At 34.8% G+C, this 18,375-nt stretch overlaps 3 protein-coding genes and 1 non-coding gene across 4 annotated transcripts; all 4 read left to right on the top strand.

Moving 5' to 3' along the window:
- The first annotated feature begins 89 nt into the window (after nucleotides 1–89).
- LOC107007346 (ferredoxin-like) lies at nucleotides 90–961 on the top strand. The gene has a single exon (XM_015205938.2). The coding sequence runs from the start codon at nucleotides 351–353 to the stop codon at nucleotides 771–773; it is 423 nt and encodes a 140-aa protein (XP_015061424.1). The 5' UTR covers nucleotides 90–350; the 3' UTR covers nucleotides 774–961.
- Nucleotides 962–3,527: 2,566 nt separating this feature from the next.
- On the top strand, nucleotides 3,528–9,522 carry LOC107025851 (phospholipase D delta-like). Its single transcript, XM_015226622.2, has 11 exons — nucleotides 3,528–3,636; nucleotides 4,135–5,115; nucleotides 5,244–5,360; nucleotides 5,594–5,788; nucleotides 6,094–6,357; nucleotides 6,450–6,518; nucleotides 6,625–6,772; nucleotides 7,227–7,375; nucleotides 7,663–7,833; nucleotides 8,461–8,658; nucleotides 8,977–9,522. Exons 2-11 carry the CDS (start codon nucleotides 4,150–4,152, stop codon nucleotides 9,268–9,270), a joined length of 2,571 nt encoding a protein of 856 aa, XP_015082108.1. The 5' UTR covers nucleotides 3,528–3,636; nucleotides 4,135–4,149; the 3' UTR covers nucleotides 9,271–9,522.
- Nucleotides 9,523–9,809: 287 nt separating this feature from the next.
- TRNAR-UCG lies at nucleotides 9,810–9,883 on the top strand. The gene has a single exon. It is a non-coding gene; the product is annotated as a tRNA-Arg (tRNA).
- An 829-nt stretch (nucleotides 9,884–10,712) lies between these two features.
- Nucleotides 10,713–17,734, top strand: LOC107032104 (magnesium transporter MRS2-4). The gene is made up of 4 exons (XM_015233685.2): nucleotides 10,713–11,337; nucleotides 14,194–14,639; nucleotides 15,619–15,903; nucleotides 17,343–17,734. The coding sequence occupies exons 1-4, from the start codon at nucleotides 11,049–11,051 to the stop codon at nucleotides 17,619–17,621; spliced, it is 1,299 nt and encodes a 432-aa protein (XP_015089171.1). The 5' UTR covers nucleotides 10,713–11,048; the 3' UTR covers nucleotides 17,622–17,734.
- Nucleotides 17,735–18,375: the final 641 nt, after the last annotated feature.

Below are 18,375 nucleotides of genomic sequence, written 5' to 3'. Positions count from 1 at the left end.
TATCTTTCATTTTAATCTTCTGTTGTTCAAGGCTGGGTGGACTATTACTATTCCTCCTACGCCATCACAGAGCAATATTTTGCTGGGAATAAAAACAAAATCAATTCATAAAAAAAAAAAGAGTTGTGGATGCCCATCAAGACCTTCTTCAGCCATCTAGATTGGACAGACATTTCTAGACTCTACTAGTTGACAAAATGTCCAGAATCTGATTTGACAGGGATAGTCTCTTGTGCCGTATTATGCTGACACCTGGAAGATTAGCCTAAACAAATAATTTCCACAACCTCCCTATTTAAATGTTCATTAGTGAAGTGAGATACAACCAAGCACAAGAAAAAAGATAAAAAATGGCTAGTATTTCAGGCACCATGATTAGTACCTCCTTCATGCCAAGAAAACCAATTGTGACGAGCTTCAAGGCATTTCCAGCTATCCTTGGGGTGAAATATGCAAATGGTGGCAAAATAACTTGTATGGCTGCACACAAAGTGAAACTTATCACACCTTCAGGAGCTGTAGAATTTGATTGTCCAGATGATGTGTATATTCTTGATCAAGCTGAGGAAGAAGGACATGAAATTCCTTATTCATGCAGGGCAGGTTCTTGCTCATCTTGTGCTGGTAAAATTGTATCTGGAAGTGTTGATCAATCTGATGGAAACTTTCTTGATGATGAACAAGTAAGTAGTGGATATGTGTTAACTTGTGTTGCCTATCCACAGTCTGATGTTACCATTGAAACTCACAAAGAGGAAGAACTCACAAGCTGAGCTAAATTTGGAGAAAATTTTATGTTTATAATGTGCTCAAGTTTATAGTATATGTGAGTGTAATTTTCTTCCATTATAATGTGTATAATTGTCTGCTTTGTAACATTGTTATTATGAGTGTATTTGTTTGTCGCTCGTTCGACAGAATTATATTTGGGTTGGTAAAAGGAGCTCGTTTTTATTAAAAATGTTCCACAAATGTTTTTCTGAATTTTAAACATATTACATTAATGTTTATTTTTATGTATTCATTTGGTAAAATTGATCTAATGATCACTTATTCATATAAAAATGGCAAGTTTAAAGCTCTATCACTACTAAATAAAGACTGTGCCTATGTTCAACATGTTCTTTCCTTGCATCTAAATATGCAATCACATCATTTCTTCAAATCTGTTCAACATCCATATTGAATAATTATTTTCTAACCTTTTAAGGCAAAACATATAAAATTAGTATTTTTTACTCCATAGAAAAATATAAAAGATAATTTTTATCATTAAATATAGAAAATAAGTCAAAAATCAATTTTTTTCTTTTCTACCTAATATTTTTGAAAAATATTTTCTAAGTTGAGAGACTCAACTGTTTTTTAAATCAATTTATTTTTCTCAAATTCAAATTAATTTATTTTCTTCAAATTGAAAAAGAGATAACGTACCTCCAAAATAAATTTAAAAAATAAGAGAAATATTTTTAAAAAATCTTCTCTACCTTCAAATTACAAACTTTTATTTATTCCGAAATCAATGAAATTCACTAAATATTGTTAATCAAATACGTAATTGTTTTGTTCCAGTTGAACTAATTATCTTTGTAGTTTTTTTCATATTAAATACCTAGAATAAATAGTGCAGTAGCAATAAATACAAAAATATTTACTTTCATAATGTTTTTTATTTGTATTGCCTTTAATACTACTTTCAAAAGCCTTTGATACTACTTTCAATTTTAAAAAAAGATTTTGGAATATAAGATTTCGTAGAAAATATTATTTTTTCTTTTTTATCTTTAAAAATTATTATAAATTTAAAAAATAATGTCAATCTAATATTAAAGGTGTCACGTCTTTTCACATTCTCCTCGTTGTATTAATATTACTTTGTATTGTCAATGCTGAAATTTCACAATTCAAATTTTGACAATTTTTATCTTTACAATAAAAGAGAACCTTAAAAACAATATTTAAGGTTTTTTGGGATTGGAAAGTTGAATAATTTGGCGAGTTTCAGAATTTGATATAATCTCAAATTATTAACTATTTTTTAAGGTTTTTTGGAATTGGAAAGTTGAATAATTTGGCGAGTTTCAGAATTTGATATAATCTCAAATTATTAACTATATTTTGCTCTAAAAGTAATCCTTTGTATCCATCTAAGATGACAAATTCATCATATTCATACTTGTTGTAAATCAACCAGGATGAATATTCAGAATGAAGTGAAATAAAGTAATCAATCATTACGGAATTCTTTGCTTTCTCAAAATAAAATTATATATGTAGAAAATTAAGTATAAATGGAAATCGATAACTTGAAATAATGCAATTGAATGATCCTCTTCCATCAAGTCTTTCATCTTGACGATTCGTTTTTCTTCAATCCATTTGTTCATTTTATAATCATCTATGACCCAAACATGAAGCTCATCATTTACTAGTTTACCAAACGAAACCTTTTCGTTCCATCGCATATAATTCTTAGACGTGAAGTTTGATTTTGGTAAAATAGCAGTAGTAATATAGATCTCATTATCCATGTCCATTACATCAATCTTTATAGCAGTAGCCTTATTTTTATAGCAGTAGCCTTACGATTTTGTGAATAGTAATTAATTACCTCCCGCATGCAATAAGCAACTCCACATTTAACAAAAACTGGACAACTAGTCATATATTCCTAATAATCTTGAATCATTATTATTGTTATTAGCTATACTTTGCTGCATCCATCTAAGGCGATAAATTCATCATCTTCAGACGAAGGTAAATAAGGAAATAAAGTGTTGATCAACATTATTGCCTCATGAGGAAGATCAACATTACCTGATTTCGTCATTTGAAATAAAAAGAAAAATATCACACAAATCTAGAAAAACGAACAAGGTGAGAACCTCTTTTCACTTATAATTTCATCAAACAAAGTAGTATATTTATATTAGTACAAAATAGTTTACATGTTTAAATAAAAACCTAACCAATCTTGGAGTATTAATACTACTTCCAATAAAATAGGACTTCCTTGTTGGTATTTGCTTTGACGCAAACAATTAGTAAAATTAAGGAATTATACATAATTTTATGTATGGAAACTTAGGAAATGAAGTCATGAACTAATTGTATCAGTATTATGGAACTAATTTTGTAACCTATTTTTAGAATTAATTTAGGGCTGTCAAAATTAGGACAAAAACAAATGATATATTGAATTCGTCCAAATTTTTATAGGTGGGGTTTAAAGTAAATTAAAATTGGGCTAAATTTGAAGTAATTTAAGCATGACCTATTTTAAAAAGATTGGCAGCTTAGCACAATTTTATCACAAAAACTTGGACTTACTTTTTATCGTTGTGAATTTTGTTTGCTCACATTTTTCATTGCTCAAATTATTATCAATAATAATTTTTTTTAAAAAAACTTCAGGCAGATCCACTTGTAAAGAATTCGTGTCAATTTACCCGCCAATTCCGATGTATGACTGTTAAGTTTTTCTTTTTTGGGATGCACACTGACAAACATTTCGCTTATTGGCCACCATTTTCTCTGTGATTCCATTAATGGATGAAAACAGAGAGCTCAATTGCAAAATGTGAATCTGCATTATGATCCTTCAATATATCAACAGGGAGATCTAGCGCGGATTGTGTGAGTTCAACTGAATCCATTACTTTCAGTTTGATTCTGTTAAACTTTTTTATATAAAATTTATACATATATAATAAGATTACACTTATTTTGAATCCACCGGAATTAGTTCCTGAATTCAACTAAAGAATATATCTATGCATATCATTGCATGGTGTATACATAGTTTTTTCTGAATTTTCTTCCTAGCGACTTTTTTGTATTTAATTTGATTGTCAAATGTAGGTTGTGTTTAATTTGTTGCATCTCTTAAGTCTCAGGAAGAGAATAAAATTTGATTTCTAATAATTCAGTGCATATTTTGCCAACAAACATCAGGGGAAGTGGTTCTTTCATTCATGTAGGAGGCACTTGATCGTTTTTTCAAGCTATTCAATGAAAAATGTGTATCTGATATACTAGCAATCGCGAATATAAATCCAGGCATTTTCTGAACTTTTCCTTGGACCGAGGGTCTATCGAGCACAACCTTCTCATGGTTATTTAATATTTTTACAGTTAGCAGTAAGGAAAATGATAAATTCAGTTGACAATTGGCTGCAAAGGCAGGCAAGTGCCCCTGTGGGAGGAGTACCTGGTATGCCCTTAAGATCTAGTGAAAATGTTCAAGATTTAACTGGAAATGCAGTACTTCTGCATGGAGAATTGGACTTGTGTATTATAGAGGCATGCTCACTTCCAAATCTAGACGCGAAATGTCTTCCCATGTTTTCTTGGAAAAGCAAGGACAGCACCAATGCGTCAGGATTGGTAGATACTAGTGATCCCTATGTATCTGTGTGTCTAGCTGGGGCAAGTATAGCTCGAACAGCGGTGATTCCAAATGATGAAAATCCGACATGGAATGAACGTCTGTGTATACCAGTTGCTCATGCTGTAGACAAAGTAGAGTTTATAGTCAAGGATAACGATAAAGTAGGTGCTGAACTGATAGGGATAGTGGCGATACCTTCTAGTAAAATTGCTGAAGGTAATCAAATAAATGGTTGGTTCCCAATTTGTGGATCCTCCGGTGCTCCCTTGGAAACTGATGCTCAACTGCATTTGTCAATCCATTATACGCCTGCAACAGAGAACCCTTTGTATAAAAATGGTGTTGGTACTGAGGCTGATCAAAAGGGAGTGCCGCATACTTATTTTCCTCTACGAAAAGGAGGAGATGTTACACTTTATCAAGACGCTCATGCGCCTGATGAAACACTCCCTGAAATCTTACTAGATAATGGCAAGGTCTTTAAGCATAATAAGTGTTGGGAAGACATATGCCATGCCATGTTGGAGGCACAACATCTAATATATATTGTTGGTTGGTCTGTCTATCATCTTGTTAGAATCATAAGAGAACCTACAAGGCCAGTGCCTTCTTCTGGGTGGCTAGAGCTGGGGGAGATGCTAAAGTACAAGTCACAAGAAGGCGTTCGTGTGATATTGCTGATTTGGGATGATAAAACTTCAAATGATGATTTATTCCTCAAGACGGTAATATAACTGAGTAGTTAGTTACTGATTTGTTTCTTCAGTATACTTTTGCATTCTTGTTTAGATGGTATCAGAACTTAGAATTCGATCGTAAGTTTCTAAATGTTGTTCTGTCAATTTGGATGCAGGAAGGTGTAATGCAAACTCATGATGAAGAGACCAAAAAGTTCTTTAAACACTCAAGTGTCAACTGTATTCTTTGTCCTCGTTCTGCTAGCAGTAAGCTTAGCATTTTCAAGCAGCAGGTACCTTTTTTGTATTCTACTGTTTGAATAGCTGGCAAGATGAATTCTCATGTCAATGATTTCTGTTAAAAAAAATTCTTGTATTTTGAACAGAGTTCTAAGTTTATTCACTTCAAACAGAAATTCAGCTGGAGAACTGCTTGGAAAGCTTTTTATTTTGTTTATATGCAACTGCTTGGAAATCATCATCTGTATCAGTTTCTTCTTAATCAAATGAAAACCTTTTACTGCAGGTTGTCGGAAACATTTTTACACATCATCAGAAATGTGTGATTGTTGACACACAAGCAGCTGGCAATAATAGAAAGATTACTGCTTTTGTTGGAGGCCTAGATTTATGTGACGGACGATATGATACTCCTGAACACAGATTGTTCAGTGATCTTGATACCGTCTTTGAAAACGATGTTCACAATCCCACATTCACAGTAAGGCATCTCGTTGAAGCTTTCCAACTGAGGTTTTTGTTTGACAGTATATATGACATATACCATGTTTATGGATTATCCAAGCAACTTAACAGCTAAGTAGCTTATTCTTCATGTTAATTATGAGAGAATAGGTGAAAATGAACATTGCTATAACCATTATTAAAGGTATATTTTCCAATGCTACTAAGTTTCTCATGTGGGCAATAAGTTTGTTAACAGTAATTTTTATTTCTTTCATATGAATGTCTACTGTATCTGTTCATTCACTAGTATTGTCTCAAAGACTTATACGATATGTACAGAGTAGCTCAGGTGGACCAAGAGAACCATGGCATGATTTACACAGCAAGATCGAAGGTCCTGCTGCTTATGATGTTTTGACAAACTTTGAGCAGAGATATAGAAAGGCTATAAAATGGATTAGAATAAAAAAATGCAAACCAGGGTTAGATTCATTACTTAAGTTAGACAGGATTCCATCAATCCACATGCCCGCTGCTGGACCGGATGGTGACCAAGTAGTTCATGTCACAAAGGAAGAAGATCCGGAAAATTGGCATGTTCAGGTACTAGACATGTTTCTCCTGTATATGTTGTGTTCTTCTGTTATCTTAAATGTTTAAGCTTCACTATAATTACTTCCTATAACGGTTTCCAGATTTTCCGATCAATAGATTCAGGATCTGTTAAAGGGTTTCCGAAAGACGCTAAAGAAGCAAGAGCTCAGGTAGCACTAAGTTTTATAAAGACCAGTGTTCTATCTGCAGCTAGTTTCATTTGAAATCAAGTCAGCATGTCAATATGAATGCCTAATTTTGACTGCTCAATAACAGAATCTTGTCAGTGGAAAGAACTTGAGGATAGACAGAAGCATACACCTGGCTTACGTGAAAGCAATTCGATCTGCTCAGCATTTCATTTACGTAGAGAATCAGTATTTTCTTGGTTCTTCATATTGCTGGCCCTCCTACCGAAATGCAGGTATATACTGTTCCTATCTCGAATCCAATGTTCATCCTTGAATATTATAGGTTTGCCTAGCAAAAGAATACTCTTATACACAGAAAACTTGCTTATGATATAGTTGGCGATTTTAGGGGTATTATCCGATGCAACCTGCTCAGGTTCAAACGTCATCATTTATTTTTCTAATTTGTAACTTCTCTATCCTAGTAAGGCATAAACATGTCCAGACTTCCCTTATAAATATTCAGATTTCTAATTGATAATGAAAGGATATAAAGCTTGATTCACACCACAAGGTTCCATATCTTTTTGTAGGTTTTCTACTTGTATGCGTATGTGTTTTGCCCTCTTTTAATTCTATCTATAAGAAAATGATACAAATGAATGAGCGTTTTGAGCTATTTAACAAGAAAATTTTGACATGCTCACTGAAACTGCATTATGTTTGTGTATTGTATATAATTATCAGGTGCAAATAACCTTGTCCCTATGGAAATTGCTTTGAAAATTGCCAGCAAAATAGCAGCAAGTGAACCTTTTGCTGCATACATTGTGATTCCAATGTGGCCTGAAGGTATCCCAACCAGTAACGCCGTGCAGGAAATTCTCTTTTGGCAGGTCTGAATTTAGTACAGTGCTTATTTATCTTAGAGGTCCTTATGTTGATTCCTCGCATAAAATAAGTACTATAAAGTAACATATCACATGAAGTTAGAGCTCAATATCTGTGTAGGTTCTTCAATGATATTGTCAAACTCAAGTATCCAAATGCGGTTAAACTTAAGTAGTCAGCTAAGAGAACCATGATTTTCACTTTTACTCCTACTTAACTCCAGCTAGTCTTATCTTGAATTTGTAGTTTTTAGTAACATCTAATTCTTATATATGGATTGGAATTATGGCAGGGTCAGACAATGTCTATGATGTACAAAATTATCGCACAGGCTCTTGAAAATGCAGGCATATCTCAATTTTTCCATCCTCAGGATTACTTGAACTTCTACTGCCTTGGTAACAGAGAAGCAAAAAAGCGCGGAGGTGACGGAGACAATCCAACTCCCCAGGAACACACACATGTAAGTTGCATGTTGATTTTATGGGACTGGGATTTTTGCTGATGGCCATATTATGTAGTATGTTTTCCTAAACATCTATTTGTTGGTTGGTTCTAAATAGGTTTGTATATCATTGAGATAACTGCATTTAATAGATTTTGGGACCAAATAAGAGGACCAGTGAAGGTGGTGAAGCTCAAATACCAAGTTCATATGGAGTGGGGTGGATTATTTGCTAGTTTTGTTTATTTTGTACTGAAGTAAAAGAAGCAACAAAACAATGGAATGAAGAAGAATGAAACAGGAGGCTAATTTTGGATAACATTAGATTCGTCACATCAAAAAAAAAACATTGAATTTGGTGTGAAATTCCCAACACTAAAGTGAATGATGTGGGGGCATGAGCTTGATTGAGGCCATCTTTAATATGGTTGTGATATGATGTGCCAACAAACATGTGTGTTGTTCAATCAGCCTTTGCTACACATGTTAAGACTATTGTGTTGCCCTCCAAAATGGAGTGAATGCAATAATTGTGAAGTAAGAGTTATATTGAAGACCCGTTAAGGCCCAAAGTGAGCTGTGCTGTCCCTCTTTTTTGCACTTTCCGCAAATAATTCACTCTTTTCTTCTCTACAACCTATGCAGGAATTAGCTCAAAAGTTCCGCAGATTTATGATTTATGTACACTCCAAAGGAATGATAGTAGATGACGAATATGTATTGCTGGGTTCTGCAAATATCAACCAAAGATCTTTGAGTGGTTCAAGGGATACTGAAATTGCTATGGGAGCTTATCAACCACATTACACATGGGCCAAAAAGGAGGCTCATCCACATGGCCAGGTATGAATTAGATTTATTTCTTACATTTTATCCTCCTCTGCTCTATGAAGGCAGTAAGTGAAGAGTCATCGCATCGAACTGTGATCATTCGCTGTGATAAAACTCTGAACTACTCTGTAGCTCATAAAGTAGTTGAAACTTTTCGAACCAGTAACATGTTAAATATTAGTAAAAAATCACTGTCACAGTTTGTTTTGTCAAGATGAGTGAGTCATTTTGAAAGCAATTGAGTTGGTTAGCATGAACATATTTTGGGGTACACGGATATATAACCTTATAATCCATATCGAAAATGAGTTCTTCTTTTTCTTCATTCAGGTCTATGGTTATAGGATGTCTCTCTGGGCTGAACATCTTGGCAGAGTTGAAGAGGGCTTCATGGATCCACAGACTATCGAATGTGTTAGACGTGTTAACAAGATAGCTAGACGCAACTGGCAAGCATTTGTAGCAGATGAATATAAGCCAATGAAAGGGCATTTGATGCAATATCCAGTTCATGTTAGTAAAAATGGAGAAGTCACAGCACTGCCTGGATTTGAGTGTTTCCCTGATGTTGGAGGTAAGATTCTTGGGGCACCAACCAATCTCCCCGACGCCCTTACCACGTAACAACTCATATAGTAGCACAACTTGAAATGCATATATATATACATATTGTGCATCTGAAGTTCCAACTACTGCTGAAGCAATATATCCAAGGAACATGGATATGTTTCTCTGACAGGCTGATGATTAGACATGTATAAGGTTCCATCTCTTCTATGATGGAAAAAGTTGTTTAGATTGGAAAATGTTGTTTTACATAGGATTTACTCATTCTTTTCAATTATTCATCAAGTAACTGAAATTAATATAGTACTACTACCATTTATTTCTTTTGAACTATTTGTACTATTTTATGAATATATTCTTCTTTAATGATAAATACAATAACTTTACTGACCTTAAAGTTGAAACAGAAGTTATATATATGGAAAAGAAAATTGTTCTGGAACCAAAACAAAGAATTTAACTAAAATTACTAAAGTTCATTGTTCAGATGAGATCTGAAGACATACTGCTAGAAAATGCATAAAGAAATAAAACCAAGATGAGGAAAAGACAAAAGCGGTACTAGTATAATAATAGTGAAAGAGTAGCCACACAAGGACCGCATAGCGCAGTGGATTAGCGCGTCTGACTTCGGATCAGAAGGTCGTGGGTTCGACTCCCACTGTGGTCGTTATTTTTTTCCTTCCTCGGGAATATTTTTTCGAAAAAAGTTAAAAATAATTTAGTTCAACAAAATCAAAAATGTTGACTATGTATTTTATTTGTCAAAAAAATACATTCCTATTTTATGAGGAAATTAAACACTCGTCAAATAACTGACGATGATGATGAAACTTAGGCATAATACATAAATGTATCCTTTAACTTAATCTTATTTCATATTTATGTCCTTCAACTTCGAGTATGCATTTAAACTTGTACAAACTTGAACAAATAGACACATGAGCCCCTACGTGACAATATAAGTAAGACACCACGTAGGACGAAAAATGACATGTAGGACATATGTGTCTATTCGTTCAATTTTATACAAATTTAAATATTTATTTATGCACACCCAAAATTAAAGAATATACACGTAATTTGAAATCAAGCTAAAAAATATATTTTTGTGTATTATGCCTAAATCTTATATTGTCTTTTCTTTAACTTAATAATTACTCTACAACTTCGTGTTTAGAAGAAAATTAACAACAAATTCTACATAAAAAAAAGATAACTTTATTCTTTCTTTATCTATTTTCATATTATCTTCGCTTTATGTTGCTTGTGTCATCTTCTAATTATTATTCAATACTTAACATCCACAATAATTCCACAATTTTGTTTTCATTATTAATGACAATTTTTTTAAAAAAAAAATACAAGAAATTATTTGTAGTAAGTAAGGTAAGTGAATAAAAAAATTAGAGAAAGGTCAACACCTTTTCTAAATGTGGGGACATATTATAAATAAAATAATAATATGAAGGAATAAATAAATAAAATAGACGGAAATTGAACGATAACAATTACAGTTGGGTTCTTGTGTAACCCTCAATAACAAGAAGCTTCACGCCTGAAATTCTCACTCTCCCTTTTCGTTTTTTCCCCCAAAAAAGGGCTTTCAGTATATGGAAGATCTTGAAGAAGACGAAGAAGGCGAATCAGTGGAAGAAGAATCTGTTCCCTTCATTCGTTAAGAATAAGAATCCATTGGACATGGCCTAAATCGCCCAACCCCATAATTGTTTATCATTATCTATATCTTTTGTTTTGTGTAGCTACGGAAGAATCAAGAATCTAAAAGGGGGAGAGCGAGAGCTTTTAAGGGGTTTATTATTGAACTGGGCAAGATGGGGAAGAATCAATTCTCGATTCGCCGTAGGAAGAAAGGGATGCCGCCGTTGCCGACACCGCCAGTGGACAATGGGGAACCCCAGAATTCAATTTCGTTACCGGTGGGGACCGTTAAAGCGTCTAAGAAGAAGGTTGGTGGGGCGAGGCTTTGGATGAGATTCGATAGATGGGGTCAATCAGAGTTGAATGAGTGGGATAAGAACTCTATAATCAAGCGTGCTGGTATTCCTACTCGGGACTTGAGGATTCTTGGCCCCATTTTCTCTCACTCCTCCAGCATTCTTGGTAATTTTAACCCCCTTGTATCTTTATGTATCAATAATGATAACAATAATTATGTTTTAATCCATAATTAAGTTGGGTCATTCTTTTGATTAGTAAAAATATTGTGATCTCCATTCCTTGCCTATCATGACATTTGTATGAATGTTCAATATCCATATTGGTTAATTTAGACTTATTTAAGCATGCAATAGAAGAATTGGAGTGTCACGCTGCGGGTCTTGATGATCATTGGGTGCTCTGCTTTCATGCTTTATTCAAGGCTTGAGTGCCTTCTAAATCCATGACCATTCTACTTGGTTTTCTATTACTATTAAAACTACTGTGTGTCAGCCCCAAACACTTGGGGTTGTATGAGTCCTTGTTGTATTTGGATTCATTTAGGACCAATACTCAATAATAAGAAATTGATCTTTTAAGATGAGATAGATAGGGGTATCTCTCTACATATACTACTGACTGTTTGCTTAGTCTAATAAACGGAAAGTTAAAAGGATGTCTAGACAATTCTGCTTTGCTTAGACCATAGTGTTGTGTGTTAAAGAAACAAGCTGCTTGTTGGTATCTTCTTTGCATCTTTAATTCATGTTTATGAAGCACCTATGTTAATCTAAATTCTAAAGCTGTCATTGAACTCGTTATGTTGTTTAGCATGCATTACAAACAAGGAAGTTCCTTTTGATATTCTTTGTTGTGTGATTCTGTTATCAAAACATTTAAGCAATATAATGTTCTGCCTTCTTTTTTTTTTCATCGAGATTGCTGAAAGACGTTGCTTTCAAGTTTATTGTTTGAATGGGTCTCATTCTGCATTTCTGCTTCATATTCGTTCTTTAAACTTTCGTATGATTGGTGCTATTTGACCCATCACTTTTGTTTTTAGAAACACTTTGTTTCATCTTGCTTTCACTGACTGTCGCCCAGTGCTCTTAAAGGCGAGCCTCTCTTGCCAAAGGCGACGAGGCTGCGCCTATTTCCGGTGAGGCGTGGCGAGGTCAAAAAGGCGAGCCAAGGCGAGTAGTGACGTGGATTTGGTGATGCAATAGGCATCGCCATTTTGATTTTATTTTTTTGAAAGTCTGAATTTTAATAATTAAAAGCCAAATAAGGGTTTGTTTGGGATATTTTCCCAAACTTGATGTCGAGACGTCTCCTTCGCGAAACCTTGACTGGAATTAGAGTTCGCGACAACTGTTTTAGTACTCTCTCAGTCCTTTTGTTTTTTTATTGTGAAGTCTGATTTCTGAAGAAGAACTGAAGCCACTGCCCATTGCCTACATTTAAAAAAAAAAATATTTGACTTATCCATACTCATTAACCTAAATCTCGTTATCTCGTCAGGATTATGTTTTTGAATTGAAATATTTGCTAATATATGTTATTTGCTATTGAGATTTTGGATATTTATATATGCAATTAAATATTTTTGGTATTAATTGGCGCCGCGATTCAAAAAGGCGAGCACTGACGTGGCGAGGCAGGCCCTTGTCGCCTCTCGCCATCCAAAACACTGTGTCGCCGTAACAATCCATTAATTAATACTGCAATGTGTAGCGTTCCTTTAGGGGAGATTAGCCTATTCATTTGAAGTAATTTAATGAACGAACATCCCTTATCACTCACTATAAATTCCTTATATCTGGATCCTCATGGAAAATTTATCTTCTCAATGACATGATTGAATATTTTGTTGGACTCTGAGGCTTCTTTATTAAAATGAGGGAGATCCACGTATTTAGCCTTCCTCCATCCTATGCAAAATTGGTAGTGCTTATGGTGGTTGGATGACTGGGTTTGGGATAGTTTGCAGGTTCAGTTTTCGGCATGTTGGTGGATTCCAATTCTTGTATTTGTGTATCTCCTCTTAGAAGAAAAAATTTGAGGATGCGATACTGGTTTTAACAATCATATTTAAGGTTATCAATTTTACTATCCCAAACTTGAGGGGTAGACTTTTTGGTGTCTTCGTTAACCTGTTTAAAATATATTCAACTGTCAGCCCTTAGAGGGGTTTTGCTATATATTTTGCGACTCTTGTTCAATATCTAAACTGAAACTTGGATGGGCAGCTCTTATTCATTCATATATCCTGAGTATGTTAGAAAGAACTGTACCCATAAATTGTAAATTCAACACCAGCCAAAAAATAGTTGTAAATTTAGCCATTCAGAGAACCTGTTAATTGCTGATTAGCTCTGTGTTTGTCAGTGTGTAAAACTTACAGTGCACAATGAACTCACTACGATTGAGGTTCTTTCTGGTGTCTGCTAAATATTCATGTTGAAAGTTGTATAACGGATTGTCTTTGGTTTAATCTTTTTCCTCACTCTTATTCCCTCATTCAGGGGAAGAAGATCATTGATGTACTACATCTTGCTTGTAATGAGTGCCTATGCAGTTTGAATTCATTTGATTGTGGTTCTTTTTGGTTTCTGGGAGTATCCTTTTTGAAACTGATTTTGATTCTTTTTTTCTGCATGACAAGTCAAACTAGGATTATAAATGGGACGGAAGGAGTAATATGTAACATGCGGGTGCTCCTCTATCCTGAATTCCTGATGCTCTAGCCTCTTGCTAAGAACTCAAATAAATGGAACTGATTTATACATTTGTTATTCCTCTTTAGTTTGAACGTCTAATTTTTGGAATCTTACCTGAACCTTCCTATATCGTTATCTCAACTGTTGGAAGCTTAATCGTTATCTCAACTGTTGGAGGCTTAAACATTACGTTTAGCTTAGCTGTTGGGAGTTTTTTCTATAATACATGTGCATCTCCTACCATTTTCTTGTGCCTATAGTAGAATACTTAAAAGAAAGAAATGTGATTACTGAAAAACTTCTTTCTGTTAATCTTCAGCAAGGGAGAAGGCCATGGTTGTTAATTTGGAGTTTATAAGAGCCATAATTACAGCTGAAGAGGTTTTGTTGCTTGATCCTCTACGTCAAGAGGTTCTTCCATTTGTGGATCAACTGAGGCAACAACTTCCTCATAAAAGTCTTTTAAAAGTTAATGGTACTAGCGCTGAACAAGATGACAATGAAGGACACTTTCCAAATGCTGGACACTGGTTACCTGTTCCAGAAGCTGTTGAAGGTCTGCAGGCTGAGCTACCATTTGAGTTTCAGGTGCTTGAAATTGCACTGGAGGTTGTTTGCACATTCTTAGACTCTAGTGTAGCTGATCTAGAGAGAGATGCTTACCCTGTTTTAGATGAACTGGCCATGAATGTTAGCACGAAGAATCTTGAGCAAGTGAGAAGTTTAAAAAGTAATCTTACTCGATTGCTTGCCAGAGTGCAGAAGGTATTCTTATCTGTTCCTTTTCCTGTTGCTATTGTTTCCCACCCGTCTGGACAGTTCATGGTTTGCTTTTGGAAGTTTGTTTGACCAGGAAGAGAACTTATTTCACTTCTGGACATGTTATCATCATCTCGAATGCGGACTTACTACTAGCACTTCTTACTCATTGTGTTATCACTTATTGGGTAAACAACTATTGGAACAAATTTTGTATAGTTTAAACATCACGAGCAAGCCGTATTCATTTTTTGTTTGTTCAATAAAACCATATTCATTTTCAATAGCCCTTTTGGTTCACTTTAAGTTAATCTTCTCAAGTCATGAGTTAAATTATAGTGCATTGTGACCCTTCGGGGTGGCCCAGTGGTTTGAGCTTCGGACTTCCATGTTGGAGGTCTCAAATTCGAAACCCCTTGCCAGCGAAAGCAAGAGGTTTGCCTTCTGGGTCGAGCTCATCACACTAGGCTTGCCCTGGTGCGGGTTACCTCTCCTATGTGGTTTGCGAGCTATTGCATAGAAGTGGGGTTTCACCCTGTGTGCATCCAAAGGATAGCGGCTACGGGTTTCCCTTGTCGTCAAAATAAATAAATAAATTATAGTGCATTGTGTTTGCCTCATGCTGGACCAGATTTGAGATGTGTACTAGGGAGAATGCTGGTTTTTCTAATGGTACACTAGACCTGTACAAAGTCTACTTTTTTTTGGTTTCTTTTTTCCCTTTGTCTGCGCATAGAGGATTTTTGCCCATGATCACTTAGGCAGGATATGGTCTTTGTATTCTTCCTTCTGTTTTGTACAGATAGGAGGAGATTCAATGTGCCTTTCCAACTTTAATTCTCTTTTATTTGAGTCAGAAATTGGAGGGTTTAATATTTAAATGAGCTACTTTGGGTAACTTAATTGTAGTATTCTCTTCCATGACACGTGTGTGGCCTGATTATTTTGTCTTATGCTGACAGTGGTAAAGATTTTCTTATGATAGGTTAGAGATGAAATAGAACACCTTTTAGATGACAATGAAGACATGGCACAGTTGTACTTGACTAGGAAATGGATTCAGAACCAGCAACCTGAGACTCTTTTGGGAACTATTGTTTCAAATAGCCCTGTTCCTGCTGCACCAAATCTTCGGAGACTTAATTCAGCTAGAAGCAGAAGTGGAAGTTTGGTGAGCAATCATTTTAATTACTATGATGTGGAAGATCTGGAGATGTTACTCGAGGCCTATTTCATGCAGTTGGAAGGCACTCGGAACAAGATATTATCTGTAAGTACATTCTTCTTAAGAAAAACTAATAATGAGGCATCTTATGTTGGTAATGGCAGACTTGCCACTCCTCTTTCCTGTTGACAGTTGTCATCCTTCCATTTTCCTCTTTAGTAATGAATGATAGACACAATATTACGATATGACTATTCCTTGTAATGAAATGATTCTACTTTTAATACAAGTTGCAAAGTTACACATATAAGAGAAAAATGAAACCAGGCGTTCATACTTTTAAGGAAACTCAGTTTTTGCCACTTCAACTAGGATTCCCTAATGATATAAAACTTGATGCCAGTATCCTTATATAAAATGATGCCGTGTACCCTTAATGCCTCATTCTTTATAAAGAAAATGAGAAAAAAGTTGGGTTCTCCTCGGTTCTCGGTCACAAGCCAAGTCTCAATAACCAATCACTTTGCAGCATATTCCGGTAACAGAGTAAGCTAATGAAAACTTTCGAGACTGAAGACAGAAAAGAATTCAAACAATAGCTGTATCTCTTTCTTACTTTTATGGTGCAATACGTTGCTAATTCCAACTGCAGATATACAACTCTCAGTTAATCTAGAGCCTCCATTCTCCCCCTCCTTTTCTTTTGTTAGGTTTCTCTTGGGCAACTATTATAGTCGGATGAGATAATATGCAATGTCCTGTTCTCTCTGTCTCTCTCAATTTTTTTCTTGATTTGGAAGGAAGACTCTGCAAGTGAACAAAGAAGTAATCTAGTATCGTCTACCAATTAGTAACACTATGAATTAAATTCATGTACAATTTCTACACTCTCTTCTTAAGTATAAGTGCAAGTTGAACTTTTTCATCTATAGTCCTTGTGTTAATTTGTNGTTTTTAAGCCACACATATCAGCTGTTTATTATTGAGAAAATATACTGGATGTAATTTTAAATAACTATAACTAGTTATAGTTGAATACACCAATAGCCACATCTTACCAAAAAAGCAACTTGGCTATTTTTAGAAAAATAGTTAAGAATCTGTGCACCAATAATGAATAGTCAAGATACTTTTTGGTGTTATTTTGTTTTGGTTCTTTTCTTTCGGGTGAAGCAGGGCTGGTAGTAAAAATTAAAGTAACCCAATAACAAATTAAAGCAATATCTTCATCTAATCAGAAAGAATAGCCACAGCCAGGTCCTCTAATTCTTTTACAAGTCATTTTGTATGTTGATAAAGTCTGTCTCTCTAACTCCTTCCATCTCCACCCAAAATCTCCCAGCAACCAAATATGAAATCCCTCCCATTTCAATTCCCACACCCCATCATGTCGATTTATTTTCACTTTCTCTCTACTTCCATTAATCAATCTCCCCATTAATTGTACTTAATTTTCACTTCATCTATAGTCCTTGTGTTAATTTGCTGTGATCCTTCCCATTTGATTCTGGATTCTTCAACCACCTGTTATTGTATATTTGCAGGTCCGTGAGTACATTGATGACACTGAAGACTACGTCAATATTCAACTGGACAATCAGCGTAATGAACTTATTCAGCTGCAGTTGACACTGACGATTGCATCATTTGCTGTAGCTGTGGAGACACTGATAGCTGGTTGGTTTGGCATGAATATACCTTGTACCTTGTACCACACAGAAGGGTTATTTTGGCCCTTTGTATTATGCATGACAATAGGTTGTATAATGCTCTTCCTTGTTATTCTAGGATATGCTAGATGGAAGAAGTTGCTTGGATCATGAAATCCTCTATTGTGTCCAGGTTTACAAATTGTATTTTATACACATCAAACACGTAACTTAATTTTGCTCCAAGCGAGCCATACAATATACGTTCACTCAAAAATGTTGTTATACTTGCCCCTTTGCATAAGTATTTGAAATAAACTTATGCTAAGAGAAGTGAGCCATGAATACCCTTTGGGGAGACTCAGTGGTTTGGGATTAGAACTTGGAGGTCTTGCCATTGAAAGCAAGGAACGCCTTCTGGTTTGATCTTGTTGCATTGGGTTTGTACCTTTCATGTGTGGTTTTTTGAGCTATTGGATGAACACAGGAATCCTGTGCGCATTCAAAAAGTAACGATTGCGGGTGTTCTCATAAAAAAAATAAGTCATGAATAAAGAACGATATTTGATCCACAATTTTTTATTAAATGAGCAACCAGGCAAACTTCATGAACTAATTGACATTGATACTTTTCTTAGTTTAACTTTCAACCCCTGAACTTAACCTCCAATAATTGTTGTGATTGCTTTTTTAAAAGGGATACACCCATAAATGGTCCAATACCTCACTGGCACTCAGAATTCACCCCTTTCACACTTTTTTCCAACTTACATTTTATAAAATGTGCATTTTGTGCTCCTGGCAAAATTATTGTCAAAGAATTTCTGAGCAAATTTTGACTAATATATGCAGCTCATTTATATATATAAATTAATATAGTATAAAAAAGACTTTTTACCTTGAGAGTAGGATGAGTGATACATGTGGA

This window comes from Solanum pennellii, chromosome 1 (genome assembly GCF_001406875.1).
Source record: "Solanum pennellii chromosome 1, SPENNV200".
NCBI lineage: Eukaryota > Viridiplantae > Streptophyta > Magnoliopsida > Solanales > Solanaceae > Solanum > Solanum pennellii.
Note: the sequence above shows the minus strand (reverse complement) of the source record. Positions and strands in the feature narration are given on the sequence as shown.

Coding starts and splice junctions, on each gene's coding strand:
- LOC107007346 (XM_015205938.2), top strand. CDS start 351: ATGGCTAGTATTTCAGGCACCATGATTAGTACCTCCTTCATGCCAAGA.
- LOC107025851 (XM_015226622.2), top strand. CDS start 4,150: ATGATAAATTCAGTTGACAATTGGCTGCAAAGGCAGGCAAGTGCCCCT. Junction 5,789..6,093: donor TTCACAATCCCACATTCACA/GTAAGGCATCTC, acceptor CGATATGTACAG/AGTAGCTCAGGTGGACCAAG. Junction 6,358..6,449: donor CGGAAAATTGGCATGTTCAG/GTACTAGACATG, acceptor AACGGTTTCCAG/ATTTTCCGATCAATAGATTC.
- LOC107032104 (XM_015233685.2), top strand. CDS start 11,049: ATGGGGAAGAATCAATTCTCGATTCGCCGTAGGAAGAAAGGGATGCCG. Junction 11,338..14,193: donor TCACTCCTCCAGCATTCTTG/GTAATTTTAACC, acceptor GTTAATCTTCAG/CAAGGGAGAAGGCCATGGTT. Junction 14,640..15,618: donor TGCTTGCCAGAGTGCAGAAG/GTATTCTTATCT, acceptor TTCTTATGATAG/GTTAGAGATGAAATAGAACA.